Raw genomic sequence first — 23,005 nt, forward strand, 5'->3', positions numbered from 1 at the left:
TTGAATGTTTATTGATAATTAAACCTTTCAAAGAAGAACATATGACAAAATTTTAAATTTTAAAAACAAAATAAGATCGCCGTTCACCGTCATTCACACACGTTCTGTGAAACCGGGGGTGGGAGGTTGTACGTTGTACCAGCAACCGATCCTGAAGCCAGGTTATACGCTCAACTGAAATGAGGGCCTACCAGTGTGCTCTTAAGCAAGGCACTTATCCCCCAAAAGTGGCCCCGAGGGCAAGAATATGAAAACATAACCCCGCCCTCCCCCACCCCCACCAGGCCAACGGCCTGGGGGAGAGAGTATGTTTGTCTCCACCAGGCCGAAGGCATGGGGAGAGAGTATGTTTGTCTCCACCAGGCCGAAGGCATGGGAGAGAGTATGTTTGTCTCCACCAGGCCGAAGGCATGGGGAGAGAGTATGTTTGTCTCCACCAGGCCGAAGGCATGGGGAGAGAGTATGTTTGTCTCCACCAGGCCGAAGGCATGGGGAGAGAGTATGTTTGTCTCCACCAGGCCGAAGGCATGGGGAGAGTGTATGTTTTGCACTCCGTCCGTGTGTGTCTGTCCGTCCTTCCGTTATCAGCTAATCTCCGGCACCGTTTTCATCTTTTTTTCATTGTAAAACCAACTTTGATGAGTGTCAACAACACACACACAGTGTTGCTTTAATAATATGTTTTATTTATCAATTATGACGAGTAAAATTGAGCAGAGCACTGCAGGGACACTGAAATGGCAGTCGCTGTTGTTGCATCAGCAGAGAATCAATTACAAATAAACAGAAATAAAACAGAAAATAAAGATAATAAACATATCTATTTAAATAAAGATAATTTAAATAAAGATAATATCATCAATGTGCTTCAATCAATCATAACAATTGTTTTAAGTGTTGTGTGAAGACTTGTAGTGTCGTCAATCTTGATTTAAGTGTTGTGTGAAGACTTGTAATGTCGTCAATCTTGATTTAAGTGTTGTGTGAAGACTTGTAGTGTCGTCCATCTTGTTTTAAGTGTTGTGTGAAGACTTGTAGTGTCGTCCATCTTGTTTTTAAGTGTTGTGTGAAGACTTGTAGTGTCGTCCATCTTGTTTTAAGTGTTGTGTGAAGACTTGTAATGTCGTCCATCTTGATGTAAGTGTTGTGTGAAGACTTGTAGTGTCGTCCATCTTGATGTAAGTGTTGTGTGAAGACTTGTAGTGTCGTCCATCTTGTTTTAAGTGTTGTGTGAAGACTTGTAGTGTCGTCCATCTTGTTTTAAGTGTTGTGTGAAGACTTGTAGTGTCGTCCATCTTGTTTTAAGTGTTGTGTGAAGACTTGTAGTGTTGATCATCCACGGTGGTGAAGATATGTCCATCTCTGAGCAGAAACCTCACAGCGTCTCTGTTGAAATGAAGAGTCCACACAGTTACATCTCTGATGAGGAATGGTAAATGGTGCAAAGACTTACATAGATTGTGCATTACATTAATCCATTCACATACATTTACATGGACTGTGTGTACATTCATCCATTCACACACCTTTACATAGACTGTGTGTACATTCACACACACATTCACACACCTTTACATACAGTAGACTGTGTGTACATTCACACACACATTCACACACCTTTACATAGACTGTGTGTACATTCACACACACATTCACACACCTTTACATACAGTAGACTGTGTGTACATTCACACACCTTTACATGACTGTGTGTACATTCACACACCTTTACATAGACTGTGTGTACATTCACACACACATTCACACACCTTTACATGGACTGTGTGTACATTCACACACACATTCACACACCGATGGTGGAGGAAACCATGCAAGGCAAGGCACCAACCAGCACATCAGGAGCAAAATGGGGTTCAGAGTCTTGCTCAAGGACACTTCCAAACTAACTCTGGGGTTCGAACTGGTAACCTTGCGGTTACCATCCAGCCACTCAACTTGATATACTGTAGGCCCTATGATATGGGCCCTATGATATGGGCCCTATGATATGGGCCCTATGATATGGGCCCTACGATATGGGCCCTACGATATGGGCCCTATGATATGGGTCCTATGATATGGGTCCTATGGCAAACTGAGTTCTCAACGGGCCTGACAAGATTGAGGCCTGGCCCTAACTGGTCAGGCCGAGGCCCGGCCTGGCCCGACTAATTAGCATAGATTTTAGGCCTAAATATTATAACTATTACGGCCCTACTGATTAGCATACATGTTAGGCCCCGCCGTACTGATTAGCATACATGTTAGGCCCCGCCGTACTGATTAGCATACAGTTTAGGCCCCGCCCTACTGATTAGCATACAGGTTAGGCCCGGCCCTACTGATTAGCATACATGTTAGGCCCCGCCGTACTGATTAGCATACAGTTTAGGCCCCGCCCTACTGATTAGCATACAGGTTAGGCCCCGCCCTACTGATTAGCATACAGGTTAGGCCCCGCCCTACTGATTAGCATACAGGTTAGGCCCGGCCTGGTCGGGTTCGTGCACTTCCAGAACTCTAATGGCAATACGTCTGATCACAGTTAATAACTGATACCTGATGGTTCCATAAAGTTTAATAATCATTATAATTATATTATAATCATTATAATATAATAACCTGATGCTTCCAGACTGAACTTTCATCAGGTTGACACAGAGCTCCTTGAAGCTGATGCCTTCAGTCACATGACCAGTGGGCGTGGCCGGCCTCCATGTGTGGATTACATTCAACACCTGAAACCACATGTTAAAGGTTAAAGGTCTAATTAACACCTGAAACCACATGAAGATCTCTAATTAACTTGGTCTGGGCCGTGGCTCAGCGGTCCAGTCTGGCAGTGTGCCGCGGGTTCGACTCCCTTATGTCTTCCACCCCATCTCTCTCCCCATTTCCTGTCAGCCTATTGTCTGTCCCTACATAAAAAATATATAATAAAGGTGAAAGCCAAAAAAAAGTAACATTAAAAAAAAAAGATCTCTAATTAACACCTGAAAACCACATGAAGATACTCTAATTACATTCAACATTCCCACATTTCATACAGGGCAAGGCAGGCAGACAGACAGACAGGCAGGTAGGCAGGCAGGCAGGCAGGCAGGCAGACAGACAGACAGACAGACAGACAGACAGACAGACAGACAGACAGACAGACAGGTAGGCAGGCAGGCAGACAGACAGACAGGCAGGCAGGCAGGCAGGCAGGCAGGCAGACAGACAGACATACCTGGCTGTGTAGGGGGGACAGACCGTATCTCAGAGTGATGTCATAATCATCACTGCTCTTATTCAGTCGACCCGTTGCTGATGCCGATGATGTCATCGGGGAGGTGGCTGTGTCACCCGCCTGGCGATGGAAACGCACAGTTTCAGAGGACATGTTTCAATATGAGATGATGTCAGAGATGATGTCATAGATGATGTGATGTCATACCCTCCTGACCAGCGCCAGTTGGGCGTGTACCACCTCCAGCATGTGAGACGTGAGCTCGTTGTGGTCGTCAAGGCAACGCACGCTGGTAGCGAGGATCCTCATTTTACCCTGAAGGAGAAAATATCACCCTTTAACACATTCAGACCGTATAGGACGTGTACACACGCCATGTCTAATCCAGTGGACGTGTACACATGCCATAGGACGTGTACACACGCCATGGAGCCGTTTTATATTTCAAACTGTTTCACTGTTCACACAGTTAACTAACACTAACTAACTAAAGCCCATCACACACCGGGTGCGCAGCGCAGCGACGCGGCAACGCCTGGAAAATAGAACAGTGTCGTATCGGAGCGTCAGGCGAGGTGTGAACGCGCGTCGGACGGAGCCGGTGTGCGATAGGTTCATTGAAAATAACGGAGGCGGCTGTTTTGACACGCGGCGTTCGCAGACGGTGTGTGTAGCTACACACACCGTCTGCGAACGGGCTACACACGTAGACACTGTTCACACAGTGAACTAACACTAACTAACTAACACTGTTCACACAAAGAGCGTTCGTTCTAATGCTTTCATTAATCCCATACCTGGGAGGTCTGCAGCACAATCCGTCCAATACTCAGTGTAGATTAATCTATCCCATACCTGGGAGGTCTGCATGGTTCCTGACACTTTCACGTAGGTTCCAGGACTGGCCAGACGCTTCAGAACACCACTCTGCTGAACACAGGAAGAGTAGTAATATCCCATACATGTGAGGTATGTACATAGTAATATCCCATACCTGGGAGGTCTGCACATAATGTAGTAGTAATATCCCATACCTGGGAGGTCTGCACATAATGTAGTAGTAATATCCCATACCTGGGAGGTCTGCACATAATGTAGTAGTAATATCCCATACCTGGGAGGTCTGCACATAATGTAGTAGTAATATCCCCGGCTAGGGGAGGAGCTAACCTCAGTGTCCAGAATGGGAGGGGCTAGGGGAGGAGATAACCTCAGTGTCCAGAAGGGGAGGGGCTAGGGGAGGAGGTAACCTCAGTGTCCAGAAGGGGAGGGGCTAGGGGAGGAGATAACCTCAGTGTCCAGAAGGGGAGGGGCTAGGGGAGGAGCTAACCTCAGTGTCCAGAAGGGGAGGGGCTAGGGGAGGGGCTACCTCAGTGTCCAGAAGGGGAGGGGCTAGGGGAGGGGCTACCTCAGTGTCCAGAAGGGGAGGGGCTAGGGGAGGGGCTACCTCAGTGTCCAGAAGGGGAGGGGCTAGGGGAGGGGCTACCTCAGTGTCCAGCCAGTGTTTGACCGTCAGAGGAGCAGCCGTCATATCGTCCACCTGGTACAGGATGTTGTTGACCAGGACTTCCTGTCTGATGACCACGCCCACAACGGACACCTGTATGACATCACAACAGGATGTTACATCACTTCCTGTCTGATGACCACTTCCTCCAGGAGGAGACAGACTGAATGGCAGGTCTTACCTGCTTGACCACTGAGAGGTCAGAGGTCAGGATGTGGGACACTGTGCACGGTAGGATGTGGACAGACGGCCACTAGGGGGAGACAGAGATTAACATGTGATCATTAACATAATGAATTCGTTCTTGGCAGTCAATGAGTTTTAAATTATGTTCTTTACCTTTACAGGCATGCGCGCAGCGCGGCTGGCTGGCGGTTCCCCATACCTGCTGCCCATCGTTATAACACCTGGAATATGTAAACTACACCTGTTAGTAACACCTGGAATATGTAAACTACACCTGTTAGTAACACCTGGAATATGTAAACTACACCTGTTAGTAACACCTGGAATATGTAAACTACACCTGTTAGTAACACCTGGAATATATAAACTACACCTGTTAGTAACACCTGGAATATGTAAACTACACCTGTTAGTAACACCTCGAATATATAAACTACACCTGTTAGTAACACCTGGAATATGTAAACTACACCTGTTAGTAACACCTGGAACATGTAAACAATATGTTAACCATCAAAACAGTTTTAAGGACATCTCACACCATGCAACTCCTCACAACTAAACAGTTTTAAGGACATCTCACACCAATGCAACTCCTCGCAAAAAAACAGTCTTAAGGACATGTCACACCAATGCAACTCTATTATGACATGATTATCTAAATGAAAACCTCATCAATCAAAAACACTTTCAACCTGCAGGCATTCAGATTCGTAGCATGTTAAAAAAAACAAGCAGATCTACAAGCTCACATGTTGCTTAATAATAATGCAGTGTTTTGACTCACCTGAGCTGCAGACGTTACAGATCTACAGTTTGTCACAGACAGAGACAACTACACCTTTACTGGAGCTGTTTGTTGTCTAGTCCAGCTGCAAGCCAAGACCATCCACCATCTTTGTTTTGTAGTTCAGCTGCAACTGCAAGCCAAGACCATCCACCATCTTTGTTTGTAGTCCAGCTGCAAGCCAAGACCATCCACCATCTTTGTTTGTAGTCCAGCTGCAAGCCAAGACCATCCACCATCTTTGTTTGTAGTTCAGCTGCCCAGGTAGGGTCGGGCCTTCATGTTTGGGCCTGAGAACTCTACTAATAACTTTGGGGCGGCCCGTCTAGAGTTTGAATGGACAGGTATCAGTCAAAAGGGAAACATCGACAATTGGAAAAAATTAAATATACATTGCGTGGCTCAATCTCCAAATTCAGTAAAGTATGGCAGCCTTTTCTCTCTCATGTTGACCGCCTTACACTTGTGCCCCCGATTGAACCTGAATAACTGTCGCCTGACTGGCCAAACTGTCTTGTCTGGATGATGTTTGTGACCATGATCTGCTATGTATATTGGAGTTATTTCTTTTTTATATATATAGTGGCGTGCCACCGGAACAACAACAAAGTGAAGTATTAAAAACGGTAAACCATGCATAGGTGTTTGGGAGGGATGCACGATTAATCCGTAGCATAATCGGAATCGACCATATCGGTATCGGAAACGGTCTCAAACATAATCGGTTTTCACCAACAACAAAAATAAATAAATCTACATTGAATTATGTGTACTCATCTCATTCAGTTGTGAAAACAGACACTAGGAAGAGTATATGCTATTTATTTATTTATTGATTGATTGAATACTTTTTAACAGGCTTTGGGCCAAGACCTAGGCTTGTTTCCATTGTGGTCCTCTGTATAATATCGAAATAGGTGAGAATCGGAAGATATGACACTGCAAATAATCGTTGATCGGTCATAATTTCCTAATCGTGCAGCCCTAGTTTTTGGTGTAAGTCTCACACTGTAGCCCTTTCCAGACCTAAGTCTCACACTGTAGCCCTTTCCAGACCTAAGTCTCACACTGTGGCCCTTTCCAGACCTAAGCGCAAAGCGGTTTTGCGCCGCGGACAGAAGAAGCTGTGACGGCGTGTGTGCAGCTGGTTTTTAGACGGCTGGTGGATGGTAATTAAGCTCCACCTCCGCGGACGATTGACGCGGAGGAGGAGAGCGCTTCCGGGAATCTGGCCGTCGCGCAAGTCGTCCGCGGAAGTGGAGCTTCTTTTCCATCCACCAGCGGTCTAAAAACCCGGTTTTGAAGCCGTGCGCAGCCGTAAACGTGCGCGGCTCTTTGGATAGTGTGGCAGCATCCTGTAAGTGTCAGGGGGTGACAAAAACATACAGCGCCATAATAATCTAGCATTACCCAGAAGACCAATAGGGTGCCATGAAAAAAAACATCTAACATTACCCAGAATGCAGTGTTGAAACCTATTCTCAACAGTTAGTCTACACTGCTGGTCAAAGTAAGGGCCAGCATACTGTACATACTGTACATAGGTTCAACAGTGCTCATGAAAAGAGCCATATATTATTCATTCAAGTTTTATTAATTCTCGAGTAATCAAACTCATTTTCAGTGTCGTCGAGTAATACAATCACATAGAAAAACATCACAATACATCAGAAGATCAGGAAAAGAATACAATACAATCGTTTGTCGAATGTCCTTAATAATAAATGAAAATAGTAAAGTTTACTGAAAAGCTTGGGCAGGATAACAACACATGTAAAGCAGGGGTTCTCAACCCCCCGACCCCCCCCCTTGCACCCCCATTAACTCCGCCCATGAATACAATATAATACATGTGGAATTATATTAGGTTTACAAATAAAAAACTAAAACAAATGTGGTCAATTGTAATGTCTTTCGTAGGTCGTTCCATGCATTAGAGCAGGGATGTCAAACTCAAATACACAGTGGGCCAAAATAAAGAAATTGGTACAAGTCGAGGGCCGGACTGTGTTTCAACACACGGGCCATTTTTGGGGAGAGGGGTAGCTGAAAGTTGACCACAAGTGATATACTGCTGATCTATAGTGAAGAGCCCTCGATACGCGACAATGCCCTCGCAGTGCATTGTGGGACTTGTAGTGCAACATACCAGAGGGCCAGTTCTAATACTAATTAAATATCATCCCGCGGGCCAAAGATAAGTTCAGAGTTATCGTTTGGTACCTTGAATTTGGGGGAATTACTTGACCGAACGGGTCAACACCCGGGCTCAGCGTCCCATTTCAGGAAAGATGAGATGTATTTAGGACAATCTCCAAGCATGGCTTTATACAAGAACAGGTGCCGATGCAGTTCTCGTCTCTCCGTCAGGGAGGACCGTCCAACCTTGTTATATATAGTGCCAACCAATCAGTGCATCATAAACTAGATATAAAACTATAAAAGATAATACAACAAAACACACATAACCGTACTTCATGTTATTGCACAAATGCCTATTTCACGACATGTATTGCACAGCACACACCCTTAGTTGCAGCTGTTATTGCACAAAACCCTGATTGTACTTAACTTAGAAACAGCAACCTCAGCACTCTGTACCGTCTACCTGACGGCGACAGTTCAAACAGTGAGTGACCGCAGTGAGAAGTGTCCTTTATAATGTTCTGTGTTTTTTTTTTATACAGCGGGATGTGTGTAGGTCCTCCAATGTGGAAAGAGGGCAGCCAACGATCGTTTGTGCCGTGTTAAAGACCCTCTGGAGCCTTTTCTTCTGAGCTATACTGTACAGCTAGTGTACCACATGCATATACAGTACGTTAGAATGCTCGCACCGATAAAAGGACAGCAGCAGTCTCTGTGTGATGTTGTTCCCCCTGAGCACCCTCAGGAAGTAGAGTCTCTGCTGGGCCTTCTTCAGCAGCTCAGAGGTGTTCACGTTCCAGGTCAAGCCCTCCTCAATGTGGACTCCCAGAAAACGGCATTTATTTGGCATTATTGTGAGTTACAGTTTGTGTGAAATGTCACAAATCAAACATACATGAATGCATCCGACAGGACCGACAGTGATATTTAATAATGATCTACATTACATTTACATACATGTATTTTTACAGCACTTTTCATGACATGAAGTTCAGCTCAAAGAGCTTTACAGAGCAATAAAAATCACACCTGTGTGAAGTGAGGGGTGCTATCGTCGTCATACTGTACACCATCTCATTCCGGCCAATCACAATGTGCGTGCGTCCCCCCCCCCCCCCCCCCCCCACACCCAAATCCCATGAACAAGCACAGGACAAAGGCTGAGACACAGGCAATATGGACGCCACGGCGAAGGGGGACATCTGGTGGCCACGCAGGGAAGCACAGCACTCCTGGTCCATCAACAGCATCACTTACTTCCTAACAGGAGAAGAAGAACAACACCGCTGCTGTGAATAACCATATCTGTGCAGAAACACACATTCAGATTTTACGGGGGCCAGTTTCAAATTGCAGCCGTCCGTAGGTGCCCTTTGAGGGCGGTTTTGAATGAGTCAAGGGATTTGCATGTCTTAATGACCGTTGGTAGGGCGTCCCACATTTTGGTGGCATAGGAACGATATTAATTTGCTCCCTTGTTTGTGCCGAATCTGGGTTGCACATGGTTTGTTGAACTCCCTCTGGTGTTGTGGGTGTGGACTTCATTGACATTAAGGAAGTATTTAGACAGGTACATGGGTATGTTATTGAAGTATTTAGACCGGTACATGGGTATCTTAGTGAAGTATTTAGACGGGTACGTGGGTATCTTAGTGAAGTATTTTTTAGACAGGTACATGGGTATCTTAGTGAAGTATTTAGACGGGTGCATGGGTATCTTAGTGAAGTATTTAGGCAGCTACATGGGTATCTTAGTGAAGTATTTAGACGGGTACATGGGTATCTTAGTGAAGTATTTAGACAGGTACATGGGTATAGTGAAGTATTTAGACGGGTACATAAGTATCTTAGTGAAGTATTTAGACCGGTACATGGGTATCTTAGTGAAGTATTTAGACAGGTACATGGGTATCTTGGTAGTGTAGTGAATCTTGTGGACCAGACCCATTGCAAGATGTTGTACTATGTCATCAACCCTAAGCCATTCCAGCCTGTCAAAGTGGGCAGGGGTGAGGTGGGTTCGGGGAGTGAGGACAAGTAGTAGCCTGACCAGTTTGTTTTGGGAAGTCTGGAGCCTTGTTTTAAGGGCTGATCGTACATTAATAAATATGTACAGGTTCACAAAGGTTCTCATCAATCTGTAGATTAACATTGTAATGAAAGTGTGGGGCTCTTGGGAATCAAGAGGATGAATTATAATGATTCAAATAACACGGCCCGAAAAGCTCCATTCTCTTGTAACTTGTAAAAAAAAAAAAAAACTTAACCCATTTAGGCCTGACGTCGAAATTTATAAAATGTCTTCTAAATTCTGACAGTTTTCTGAAATACCTATATGTTTCTGTATCAGTGGTGCTCAATATTTCATGTCAAGGACCCCAACAATTATATGTAATTGGCCATCGACCCCCATCTGAAAATAATATGTTGTTCCAGGGACCTCCCCAGAAGTTAAAATGTTCACTCTGTAATAATATATATTCAAAGATTCGAGGCACATTCTCAGTATTTTTCAAAAAAGACCTACAAGTTCGTAGCTGGTAGATCTGCCATTGTTCAAAAGCTAAAGTATAACATAATGCTTTAAAACACCACAAGGGGTTCCCGCCCCAAAATGGCTTAATTAAATGCAAATGACTTACAGATCTTCAAGGAGAGAAGGCTCGTGTTCCTGGAGAGCTTTGTGCAAAGTGTCTCTGGCTGTGCTGGAGGTCAGGAGAGCATAGATTGCCCTCATCATGCCCTGAGTGTTGGGCTTGGACTCCACATTGCTGTAGCCCTCATTGTTTATGATGTCCTTCTCAAAGAGTACATCTAGGATGGGACCCACATTCCTCACCCTGTCAACCAGGGAACGCCGATGTTGGTCCACAAAGTGTTTCGCTGAAGTTAAGGAGGATTGAACGTTGAGTTGTTGGTTTTCATTTGACATTGTTTTAAAATGGAAAGTGCCATATAGGAGCTAACAATTCTTATTTAAAAATTGCAATAAAGTGATACAGTTTGTGCTGGTAGTATATATATATATATATATATATATATAGTATATATATATATATAGTATATATATATATATATATATATACGTGTGTGTGTGTGCGTTATAGATATCGTTATAGATCGTTGCTGCAGAAATCTCTTATCTCCTTATTTAAACGCGTTTGTTCATGAATTAACGTCCTACTTGACCTCACTACAGCGTCACGCTAAAACATCCAAAGTAACAACAGATCTACAAGCTAGAGACTCACCTGGTATGGAAGTAACAACAGATCTACAAGCTAGAGACTCACCTGGTATGGAAGCAGCCGCTCCTGTAGATTGTGCTGGTATGGAAGCAGCCGCTCCTGTAGATTGTGCTGCATGAAATAAAAGTGTTCAAATTATGAACAGAAACGAACCATCGAGGCCCATCTCATCGCGGTGAAATAGCACGGACTGGCAAGTCCCTACATAAACCCCCACAATCCCTACATGTTACACTACTACTGTTTTATACATAAACCCCCACAATCCCTACATGTTACACTACTACTGTTTTATACATAAACCCCCACAATCCCTACATGTTACACTACTACTGTTTTGACCGCGACAGATTGCTATTTCACCGCGTGAGGGAGAGCGAGATCGGGTTTGACATGATTTACGATTGGGTTGCAACTCGACCGGGGCTGAGTCGGCTATACCGAACTTCACAAAGTTCCACGCGACAACTGGCGCGCTTCAGCGTGCTCGGTGGCGTCCCCACGGCCCCCATTAAGGCTAATCCGACGTTGACGCTGCCTACTACCTACTGGCGAAAAGTGGAAGTGCAGCACGTTCCATGGAAGTGGACGTGACTCTCAGTGACGTCATGTGCGTAACGGTGCGTCATCCCGGGCTTAACTTCCGCTAATTGGAGCCGTTGAGTTATAACGGTACTTCCGGCAGTCTTCCAGGTGCTTCAAAACGCCACTGAGCAACTTCCATTGAAATGAATGGCTCGGGGGGCGGGGCTGTATCCTTCTATACCTCTATGGGTTTCCCTCGTGGCTCAGGTTGGGTAGAGACGGCTGACGGAGGGGCCCCTATGAGGAGGGGGCCCTATGAGGAGATCTATGAGGAGGGGATAAGGGTAGGGCGTTCCACAATGTGGGAGCAACCACTGCAAAGGCCCGGTCCCCCTTGGTTTTCAGTTTTGTCACCGGAATATTCAGGAGGCCTTGGTCAGAGGACCTGAGGGGTCTTACATTAGGTTTTGCCACCAGTAGGTCTGCGATATAAACTGGGGCTATAGGCCATTCAGTGCTTTATAGGTTGTTAAAAGGCCACCAGTAGGTCTGTGATATTAACTGGGGCTAGGCCATTCAGTGCTTTATAGGTTGTTAAAAGGATTTTAAAATAGATTCTGGATTTGATAGGGAGCCAGTGTAGTTCTGCCAGTACCGGTGTTATGTGTGCTCTGCGGTTTGTATTGGTGAGAATTCTAGCGGCTGTATTCTGTATTAATTGTAGTTTGTGAATAGAGGAACAGTTAAGGGTAGTGTACAGTCCATTACAGTAGTAAATGAGGAAGGGCCCCTATGTGGAGCATTTCAGTGTCAGTGTAATATGTACGGATTTGGGGGTTTTCTAGGTGTGTATATTTGAATTGCCAATCTGTGCCATTTCACCGTATTTGGGTGAGACCGGCTTGCTACATCCCAAGGTTGAATGAAAGTCCATAACTTTACCTTCCAGGGTAATGTCTTGCTGCCAGACCGGTCCAGAGTCGGGGCTCAGTAATTCCATTGAGAAGTTTTCTGCATTGACATCCATAGACACCACGAACGTTGGATGGTAATTTGGTCCATAGTCTTCAAAATAAGGTGCAGCCTGAAAACAGAGACCTTTTTAGTGCTACAGTAGTGATTATAGTTGTATACTAATGGTAGTAGTGCTACAGTAGTGATTATAGTTGTAAACTAATGGTAGTATTGGTAGTAGTGCTTGCTAGGTAGTGTTTGTAGCAGCAGTAATAATATTAGTATTGGTAGTAGAGTTGTAATAATAATAATAATAATAGCTTGAATTTATATAGCGCTTTTCATGAACCCAAGGACGCTTTACAAAATGTACCAACAACAATCAAAAACTACATGCCATAAGCCTGAGAGGATAAATTTATTTTGTAGTGGTTATACTAGTAATAATGTTAGTAGTGGCGAAGGAGTGAAAATAACAGTTTCCTTGACTCACACTGCTTTACCATACAATAAACAGACGACGTAGGTTTAATACGAACCTCAGGTTGTTCTTTCTGTGAAGGACACACTGACAGACTAGACTGTAGGTTTAATACGTACCTCAGGTTGTACTCTCTGTGAAGGACACACTGACAGACTGTAGGTTTAATACGTACCTCAGGTTGTACTCTCTGTGAAGGACACACTGACAGACTGTAGGTTTAATACGTACCTCAGGTTGTACTCTCTGTGAAGGACACACTGACAGACTGTAGGTTTAATACGTACCTCAGGTTGTACTCTCTGTGAAGGACACACTGACAGACTGTAGGTTTAATACGTACCTCAGGTTGTACTCTCTGTGAAGGACACACTGACAGACTGTAGGTTTAATACGTACCTCAGGTTGTACTCTCTGTGAAGGACACACTGACAGACTGTAGGTTTAATACGTACCTTAGGTTGTACTCTCTGTGAAGGACACCCTGACAGACTGTAGGTTTAATACGTACCTTAGGTTGTACTCTCTGTGAAGGACACACTGACAGACTGTAGGTTTAATACGTACCTCAGGTTGTACTCTCTGTGAAGGACACTGCAGCACTGACAGACTGTAGGTTTAATACGTACCTCAGGTTGGACTTTCTGTGAAGGACACCCTGACAGACTGTAGGTTTAATACGTACCTTAGGTTGTACTCTCTGTGAAGGACACACTGACAGACTGTAGGTTTAATACGTACCTCAGGTTGTACTCTCTGTGAAGGACACACTGACAGACTGTAGGTTTAATACGTACCTCAGGTTGTACTCTCTGTGAAGGACACACTGACAGACTGTAGGTTTAATACGTACCTCAGGTTGTACTCTCTGTGAAGGACACACTGACAGACTGTAGGTTTAATACGTACCTCAGGTTGTACTCTCTGTGAAGGACACACTGACAGACTGTAGGTTTAATACGTACCTCAGGTTGTACTCTCTGTGAAGGACACACTGACAGACTGTAGGTTTAATACGTACCTCAGGTTGTACTTTCTGTGAAGGACACACTGACAGACTGTAGGTTTAATACGTACCTTAGGTTGTACTCTCTGTGAAGGACACTGCAGCACTGACAGACGGTAGCGTTGGTCTGGTATGAGAACACAGTTTGCGGTGACCGGCTCGATGCGTTGCTTGTTTTCATGAACTCCCTTCACCTATAATGACACCAACACAGTTTGGTCAGATGGTTCATTCATACTTTCACCTATAAGTTTTTTTTGTGACCAACTTTTTATCTTGTTTTTTTAAAAGAACCCCGGGTTAGCACAGACATTACAGGAGAGGGAAACATAAAATGGTGCATACGTATAACATAATACATGTAATAATACATACTTTCACCTATAATGACACCAACACAGTTTGATCAGATGGTTCATTCATACTTTCACCTATAATTGCGAACGCAGTGATTGCGAACGCAGTGAGCACTTACTATGAGACCTAGCAGATCATGTTTGTCTGTGTGTGTGTCTGTGTGTGTGTGTGTGTGTGTGTGTGTGTGTCTGTGTGTCCCACCTTTGTGCCCATATATGGAGCTGAGTGATTTGTTTGTGATTGATGCAACACACTCCATATTTGGACGTATAGCTGCTTTAGGGACTCCTTATATGGTTATGGCTAAGTTAAAAACTTAACTTAAAAATATACCCCAAATATGTACGAGCTGCGTTCGCTTCCCGCGTTTGCGCGTCTTACTGGTGACACCAACACAGTTTGATCAGATGGTTCATTCATACTTTCACCTATAATGACACCAACACAGTTTGATCAGATGGTTCATTCATACTTTCACCTATAATGACACCAACACAGTTTGATCAGATGGTTCATTCATAGTGGCCGGTATTTAGGTAGGCAGAGCTGACATTTCTTAGGAGCCAAATTAAATGACCCCCCTAGGCACATCTTCTTTCATGGGGGTCCCTGGCACATCTTCTCTCATGGGGGTCCCTGGCACATCTTGGGCTGTATTTTGTGTGTCTTAAGTACCAGGTCTTATTACCTAATTTGAGTAAACTAAAGACCTGGAGGCGTGATCAATGGCATTTGGCTATTCTGAGTGGCCAAAGAGCATTGATCAAGCCTCCAGGTCTTTAGTTTACTCAAGTTAGGTAATAAGACCTGGTACTTAAGACACTCAAAATACAGCCCCTTCTCTCATGGGGTTCCACAGGCTAATAAAGTGTTAATTTGGGGATCCTTGACATGAACAGGTGTGGGGAAACACTGCCCTCTAGGGGCCACATGATGCAGCTGGAGTGTGCCAATGTTGGCCTTAGGCTAAATGCCAAGAAAACTGAGGTTATCACCTACAACATCTCACCGGAACATCCACCTCTCACAACAACAGGAGGCACTGTGCTGAAGGAAGTCAAGGACTTCAAGTACCTGGGCTCATGGGTCAACTCAAACGAGCAAGATCTGAAAGTGAGGAAGGCACTTGCATGGAGGGCCCTGAATGGCATGACCAGTGTATGGAACTCCAATCTCCACCGACAAATCAAACTCAGCTTCTTCTACGCAACAGTGGAGTCTGTTCTCCTATACGGCAGTGAATGCTGGACCCTGAAGCCAACCCTGCAGAAGTCCCTTGACGGGTGCTACACCAGAATGCTGCGTGCAGTACTTAACATCAGCAAGACTGTACATGTCACGAACAAGACTCTGTATGAGGGATTACCGAGGGTGAGACAGAAAATAGCAGCCAGGAGAATGAGACTAGCAGGACACTGCCAAAGGCATCAACAACTGCTAGCCAGCAAACTGGTGCTCTGGTCACGAGGACGCCCCACGCTAACATACGTAGATGTACTCAAGAGCGATGCAGGAGTTCAAAGTACCAACGAACTGGCCGGATGTATGGAGAACCGGGATGACTGGAAACGACGATGGAGGGCTCGTCTGAGGACGACGTAGAGACAGTAATGCTGACTGGTTAAGTTTAGTAGTGTGAGTGTCCATACTATACAGGCTTGTTACACTTATATGGACATCAATGGTATTGCTGAATCAGCCAGAAAGAGAACGGTGTAGCAGAAATATACCTTATAATTAGAACAGTTGTTGACAGCAACAGAAGCTCAGAAAAGACCCTTTTGTGAAGGTAACACTCTTTATCGAATAGAACATAAATGTTTCAGAACAGATTTGCTTTCTAAAATATCTATTTCATTCTGTAATGATCCAAGGAAAATCATTTTGACTGTATAACAAATCTTTCGACCGCAGTCAATATCATGGATGTCACAATGCCACAATGCCAGACTTCTGACTGAGGCATGTGTCCCTATAGCGATGACATCATGTGTCCCTATAGCGATGACATCATGTGTCCCTATAGCGATGACATCATGTGTCCCTATAGCGATGACATCATGTGTCCCTAGCGATGACATCAGGGAACGACAGTTTTCTACCTCTAGTCTGCTTTGAGGCAGGACTCCAGAGAAGAAGGGAAGATATAACCTCATTGTCAGCTCTGTAGCAGTGGGCGGCAAACTGTGTTCTTCTTGATCGGATTAGTGAAGAAACACGGGGAAGGTTGCCGTATATTAGATCAGTCGATGGGTGGACTAGTGAAGAAACACGGGGAAGGCTGGCGTATATTAGATCAGTCGATGGGTGGACTAGTGAAGAAACACAGGGAAGGTTGCCGTATATTAGATTAGTCAATGGGTGGCTCTTCCAAGACAGATTTTGCGCTCTCATTAGAAGGCGGTTGTATAAGTGCCATCCAACCGTTTCTCTAGTTTCTTTGAAAGTGTCCATGTCAACAATGTTGACATATTATTGCTTATAGCAGCTTCAACAGATATATTTACCTCTCTGTAAGACATTACTTAACAGATATATTTACCTCTCCGTAAGGCACATTACTTAACAGATATATTTACCTCTCTGTAAGACACATTACTTAACAGATATATTTACCTCTCTGTAAGGCACATTACTGGGCAGCAGTAACACACTCATCGTCCTCCGTATCGGTGACTCTTGACAGAGCAGCAACACCTGAGCACGTTTCTGTTGAAAGTAGCTCAAGACTCTTTCCAGGATCCCAAAGAGAGACAGATGGTTCACATTTACAACCACATGAGTCTGGGTCACTCTCTGTGGTTGTAAGAGTTCCAGACCCTCGTCTGTGATGTGGGCCACGGACAGATCACCTGTGGGGGAAATAACATAACGTTATAGATTCCACTCCATGTAAACCAAATCTGAACACAATGTCTAAACCACTTCACCCTCCGCTAAGCCCCACCCACTCCACTCTGTGCTTCTCACTCATTGCCTTACTTGTTATATGATTTGATGGATTTCTCCAAATGAACAATATATCATTTTAGTAGCAATTAAGAGCTTCAAAATGTCTTCTAAATCTAGTCAACCAGGCCTGCAGTAGGCTATGAACTGGAACATTTCAATCTATAGTCAACCAGGCCTGCAGTAGGCTATGAACTGGAACATTTAAATATTCTATAGTCAACCAGGCCTGCAGTAGGCTATGAACTGGAACATTTAAATCTATAGTCAACCAGGCCTGCAGTAGGCTATGAACTGGAACATTTAAATCTATAGATATAGACACCAGGTGGCTGTTAGCTTTGTTCGCGCCATGCCCGTCCGCACAACTTCTCGTCTTTGCATTGACTTTGTATGAAATCACGCCGCTCTGACCATCCAACAGTGACTCACCAGGTGTGATGTCACAGTGTGGCAGGTGTAGCTGACTCACCAGGTGTGACGTCACAGTGTGGCAGGTGTAGCTGACTCACCAGGTGTGACGTCACAGTGTGGCAGGTGTAGCTGACTCACCAGGTGTGATGTCACAGTGTGGCAGGTGTAGCTGACTCACCAGGTGTGACGTCACAGTGTGGCAGGTGTAGCTGACTCACCTGGTGTGATGTCACAGTGTGGCAGGTGTAGCTGACTCACCTGGTGTGATGTCACAGTGTGGCAGGTGTAGCTATAACTCACCAGGTGTGATGTCACAGTGTGGCAGGTGTAGCTATAACTCACCAGGTGTGATGTCACAGTGTGGCAGGTGTAGCTGGCAGATAGACTTCTGAGGACACTGGATGTCAAACAGAGGACCTGCAGGAGTCCTTCCTGTTGGCTGGAACCATCTCTCCTCCCACTGAACAGTCCTGTAGAGGACCTCTCCTTCGCCTGTCGTTTCAAACACCAACGCTGTCTCGCTGCACTGGAACAGCCCGGACCTGGTGAACTTGAACCTGTGACCGGTGGTGAAAAAACAAGTACTAAGTGAAAGTATAAATACTGCAATGTAGACGTACTCCGTTACAAGTAGAAGTCCCGTATTAAAAATGTACTCGAGTACAAAAGTATTGGCATAAAAATGTACATTAAAAGTACTCTTATTGCAGAATGTCCCATTTCACAAGTTCAAAATACACTTTAGTCTACTAAAATCTTATGACATTTAGTCGACTAAAACTAGACTAACACTAAGACATTCCAGGTGACTAAAATGTGACTAAAACTAAAATAGAAATTTGCTGCCAAAAACAACACTGGTTGACTGTCCTGTGTTTAGGATAACTGACCTGTACTGATTGGTTGACTAGGATAACTGACCTGTACTGATTGGTTGACTAGGATAACTGACCTGTACTGATTGGTTGACTAGGATAACTCACCTGTAGTGATTGGTTGACTAGGATAACTGACCTGTAGTGATTGGTTGACTAGGATAACTGACCTGTAGTGATTGGTTGACTAGGATAACTCACCTGTAGTGATTGGTTGACTAGGATAACTCACATGTAGTGATTGGTTGACTAGGATAACTGACCTGTACTGATTGGTCGACTGCTCTGCGTGCACACTGGGTTCAAAATGGCTCTGAAAGACACAACAAAGCAGACAGGAAACGATCAGTGTCTTTCCTGATCTTCAGTCACTGTGATTATTGTGCAGAGCAGATGGTTCTGTCTTCACTATGTCCATGTTGGAATGATGGAGTCTAGAAGGTTCTGTCCTCACTATGTCCATGTTGGAATGATGGAGTCTAGAGGGTTCTGTCCTCACTGTGTCCATGTTGGAATGATGGAGTCTAGAGGGTTCTGTCCTCACTATGTCCATGTTGGAATGATGGAGTCTAGAGGGTTCTGTCCTCACTGTGTCCATGTTGGAATGATGGAGTCTAGAGGGTTCTGTCCTCACTGTGTCCATGTTGGAATGATGGAGTCTAGAGGGTTCTGTCCTCACTGTGTCCATGTTGGAATGATGGAGTCTAGAGGGTTCTGTCCTCACTGTGTCCATGTTGGAATGATGGAGTCTAGAGGGTTCTGTCCTCACTGTGTCCATGTTGGAATGATGGAGTCTAGAGGGTTCTGTCCTCACTATGTCCATGTTGGAATGATGGAGTCTAGAGGGTTCTGTCCTCACTATGTCCATGTTGGAATCATGGAGTCTAGAGGGTTCTGTACTCACTATGTCCATGTTGGAATGATGGAGTCTAGAGGGTTCTGTCCTCACTATGTCCATGTTGGAATGATGGAGTCTAGAGGGTTCTGTCCTCACTGTGTCCATGTTGGAATGATGGAGTCTAGATGGTTCTGTACTCACTATGTCCATGTTGGAATGATGTAGTCTAGAGGGTTCTGTCCTCACTATGTCCATGTTGGAATGATGGAGTCTAGAGGGTTCTGTACTCACTATGTCCATGTTGGAATGATGTAGTCTAGAGGGTTCTGTCCTCACTATGTCCATGTTGGAATGATGGAGTCTAGAGGGTTCTGTACTCACTATGTCCATGTTGGAATGATGGAGTCTAGAGGGTTCTGTACTCACTATGTCCATGTTGGAATGATGGAGTCTAGAAGGTTCTGTCCTCACTGTGTCCATGTTGGAATGATGGAGTCTAGAGACACACACACACACACACACACACACACACACACACACACACACACACACACACACACACACACACACACACACACACACACACACACACACACACACACACACACACACACACTTATAGATTCCAATGTTAACTTTGAGTGACATAATGCTAAACAGATGTGTCGTGTGTGTGTGTGTGTGTGTGTGTGTGTGTGTGTGTGTGTGTGTGTGTGTGTGGGGGGGGGGGGGGGGGGGGGGGGGGGGGGGTCCTCAATTCAAATATGATTATTTTGGGGGTCCTCAGTTGAAATAAAATCACACTGTGGAGACTTTAGGACATTCTTCCCCCTGGTGGTTGGACTCTAACACTTCACCCGTCAGTGACGATCTTCTTTATTACATTTTAATTGTATTGAGTCTTAATTTAGTCGACTAAGACTAAATAATGTACAAATGACTAAAATAGGACTACAATTAAATGTGTGTCCATTATACTTACTGCTCACACAGACACGCTGAGGAGGAGCAGAGGGAGGACCAGAACCAGAACCCAGCATAGAGAGGTCCAGTGGACCTGGTCTGGAATTACGTGTGTGTGTGTGTGTGTGTGTGTGTGTGTGTGTGTGTGTGTGTGTGTGTGTGTGTGTGTGTGTGTGTGTGTGTGTGTGTGTGTGTGTGTGTGTGTGTGTGTGTTACGCGTGTGTGTGTGTGTGTGTGTGTGTGTGTGTGTGTGTGTGTGTGTGTGTGTGTGTTACGTGTGTGTGTGTGTGTGGACGTGGTCTGGAATTAAATGTGTGTGTGTCCATTATACTTACTGCTCACACAGACACACTGAGGAGGAGGAGGATAACCTGAACCCAGCATAGAGAGGTCCAGTGGACCTGGTCTGGAAGGTGTACAGGTGTCTCAGTGAGTCAGAGCACACTGTGTAGAAGGACAGAGTCCCAGCGGGACGGTCCACATACACTGATACTCTGTTGGAGCCTTCAGAGGCTCTGACAGGGAGGACAGTCGTCTGTCCGTTGTGTCTGACATAGTAACTGTAACCATGAACACCATCACAGGTCAGACGCCAGGACTTATCATTCCCTCCAAACCAACATTCACGACCATCTCCTTTCCTGCTGATTGTTCCGTCAGCCACTGCTATCTGAACCCATCCACTGCACTCTACCTCCCAGGAACAGCGTCCAGTCACACTCTGTGAACTCAGAACTTGTTCATAGACATCAAACCTGTCTGGTTGATCAGGAGGACACTGACCCCCTGACCTCTGTGACCCCAGTGTGACCTTCCTGTTGTCCTCAGACAGAGAGAGGTCACAGTGTGCTGTGTTTGAGTCCAGTGTGAGACGCTGGAAATCTGATGAGAAAACAACACAGTAAACATTATATACATCATTCACTGACTGACACTAGCATGCACTCACACTCACACTCACACTCACACTCACACTCACACACACACTGCAGTGTTAACAGTTTTAGTCCCCCCAAAATAATCATATTTGAACTGAGGACCCCCCAAAACAATCATATTTGAACTGAGGACCCCCCAAAATAATCATATACGTCCAGTTTGAACGGAGGACCCCCCCAAAATAATCAACATTGACAAGCACTTGGAATTGTAGGCATTCCATTTAGTTTGAGGCATTGTGAGCTTGTAGATCTGCTATTTTCACAATATTTTCCACTTTCTTACAGTATTTGACATTTTTGGCCAATTTGGCCATCTGGGGACCCCCCACAATAATCTGGGGACAACCCCCCCCCCCCCCCCATCTCTATGTGTCTGTCTCTGTGTGTACCTGTCTGTCTCTCTGTGTACCTGTCTGTCTCTATGTGTACCGGTCTGTCTCTGTGTCTGTCTCTCTGTGTACCTGTCTGTCTCTCTGTATACCTGTCTGTCTCTCTGTATACCTGTCTGTCTGTGTGTGTACCTGTCTGTCTGTGTGTGCACCTGCCTGTCTCTCTGTGTACCCGTCTGTCTCTCTGTGTACCTGTCTGTCTCTCTGTATGTCTGTCTCTGTGTGTACCTGTCTGTCTCTCTGTGTAAATCTCTCTGTCTCTATGTGTACCTGTCTTTCTCTCTGTGTACCTGTCTGTCTCTGTGTACATGTCTGTCTCTCTGTGTACCTGTCTGTCTCTCTGTGTACCTGTCTGTCTCTGTGTGTACCTGTCTGTCTCTCTGTGTACCTGTCTGTCTCTATGTGTACCTGTCTGTCTCTCTGTGTACCTGTCTGTCTCTCTGTGTACCTGTCTGTCTCTCTGTGTACCTGTCTGTCTCTCTGTGTACCTGTCTGTCTCTGTGTGTACCCGTCTGTCTCTATGTGTACCCGTCTGTCTCTCTGTGTACCTGTCTGTCTCTGTGTACCGGTCTGTCTCTGTGTGTACCTGTCTGTCTGTGTGTACCCGTCTGTCTCTGTGTGTACCTGTCTGTCTCTGTGTGTACCTGTCTGTCTCTCTGTGTATGTGTCGTCTAACACACGGTAACGAACTATTTCCCCCCCAAAATAATCAAAGTACAGAATAGAGCACAGTACACTACAATACAGTACAGAGCACAGTACACTACAATACAGTACAGAGCACAGTACACTACAATACAGTACAGAGCACAGTGCAGTACAGTAACTATAACAGTAAATGTATAGTTGCACCGCTCAGTTCACACAGGTGTGATTTATATTTACAGTTGTCTTGTATGGTGTTAAATGGAGCGTGGAACCATGCCAATGATCGACACGGGAGGTCACTTGTGACTTTCAAACCAAAACGAGGTCCACCTGTGATCTGCACACATCACGGCTCTGCACCACCTTTCATGCATCGCACGTCAGAACTGAACTTATGCCAATATAGACTAAATACATGTTGTTTACGATAAGGTTGGGCGATATGCCAATTTTATTCAATCGCCTATCGTCTGACCAAGAATCGGCGATTAACGATGTATTCGTGTCATAAAAGTAAAGTGAGAACAGCTCACTGCAGGTCGCAAAAAGCCAGATCTACAAGC

General features: G+C 45.0%; 1 protein-coding gene across 1 annotated transcript in view; it reads right to left on the reverse strand.

The window, feature by feature from the left end:
* Positions 1–9,013: 9,013 nt before the first annotated feature.
* The window catches only part of LOC308327477 (NACHT, LRR and PYD domains-containing protein 1b allele 1-like), a 36,295-nt gene continuing 22,303 nt past the window's right edge, over positions 9,014–23,005 (reverse strand). The window contains exons 8-17 of the mRNA XM_080780997.1: positions 20,800–21,346; positions 19,928–19,997; positions 18,927–18,976; positions 18,131–18,345; positions 17,042–17,277; positions 14,140–14,262; positions 12,570–12,711; positions 11,148–11,213; positions 10,497–10,737; positions 9,014–9,114 (exon numbers count right to left, since the gene is read on the reverse strand). Coding sequence (XP_080637123.1) covers positions 9,108–9,114; positions 10,497–10,737; positions 11,148–11,213; positions 12,570–12,711; positions 14,140–14,262; positions 17,042–17,277; positions 18,131–18,345; positions 18,927–18,976; positions 19,928–19,997; positions 20,800–21,346 — 1,697 coding nt within the window. The 3' untranslated portion in view covers positions 9,014–9,107. The remainder of the gene's footprint in view (positions 9,115–10,496; positions 10,738–11,147; positions 11,214–12,569; positions 12,712–14,139; positions 14,263–17,041; positions 17,278–18,130; positions 18,346–18,926; positions 18,977–19,927; positions 19,998–20,799; positions 21,347–23,005) is intronic.

The sequence above is a fragment of the Protomyctophum bolini genome (genome assembly GCF_963924005.1).
Source record: "Protomyctophum bolini genome assembly, chromosome: 13".
NCBI lineage: Eukaryota > Metazoa > Chordata > Actinopteri > Myctophiformes > Myctophidae > Protomyctophum > Protomyctophum bolini.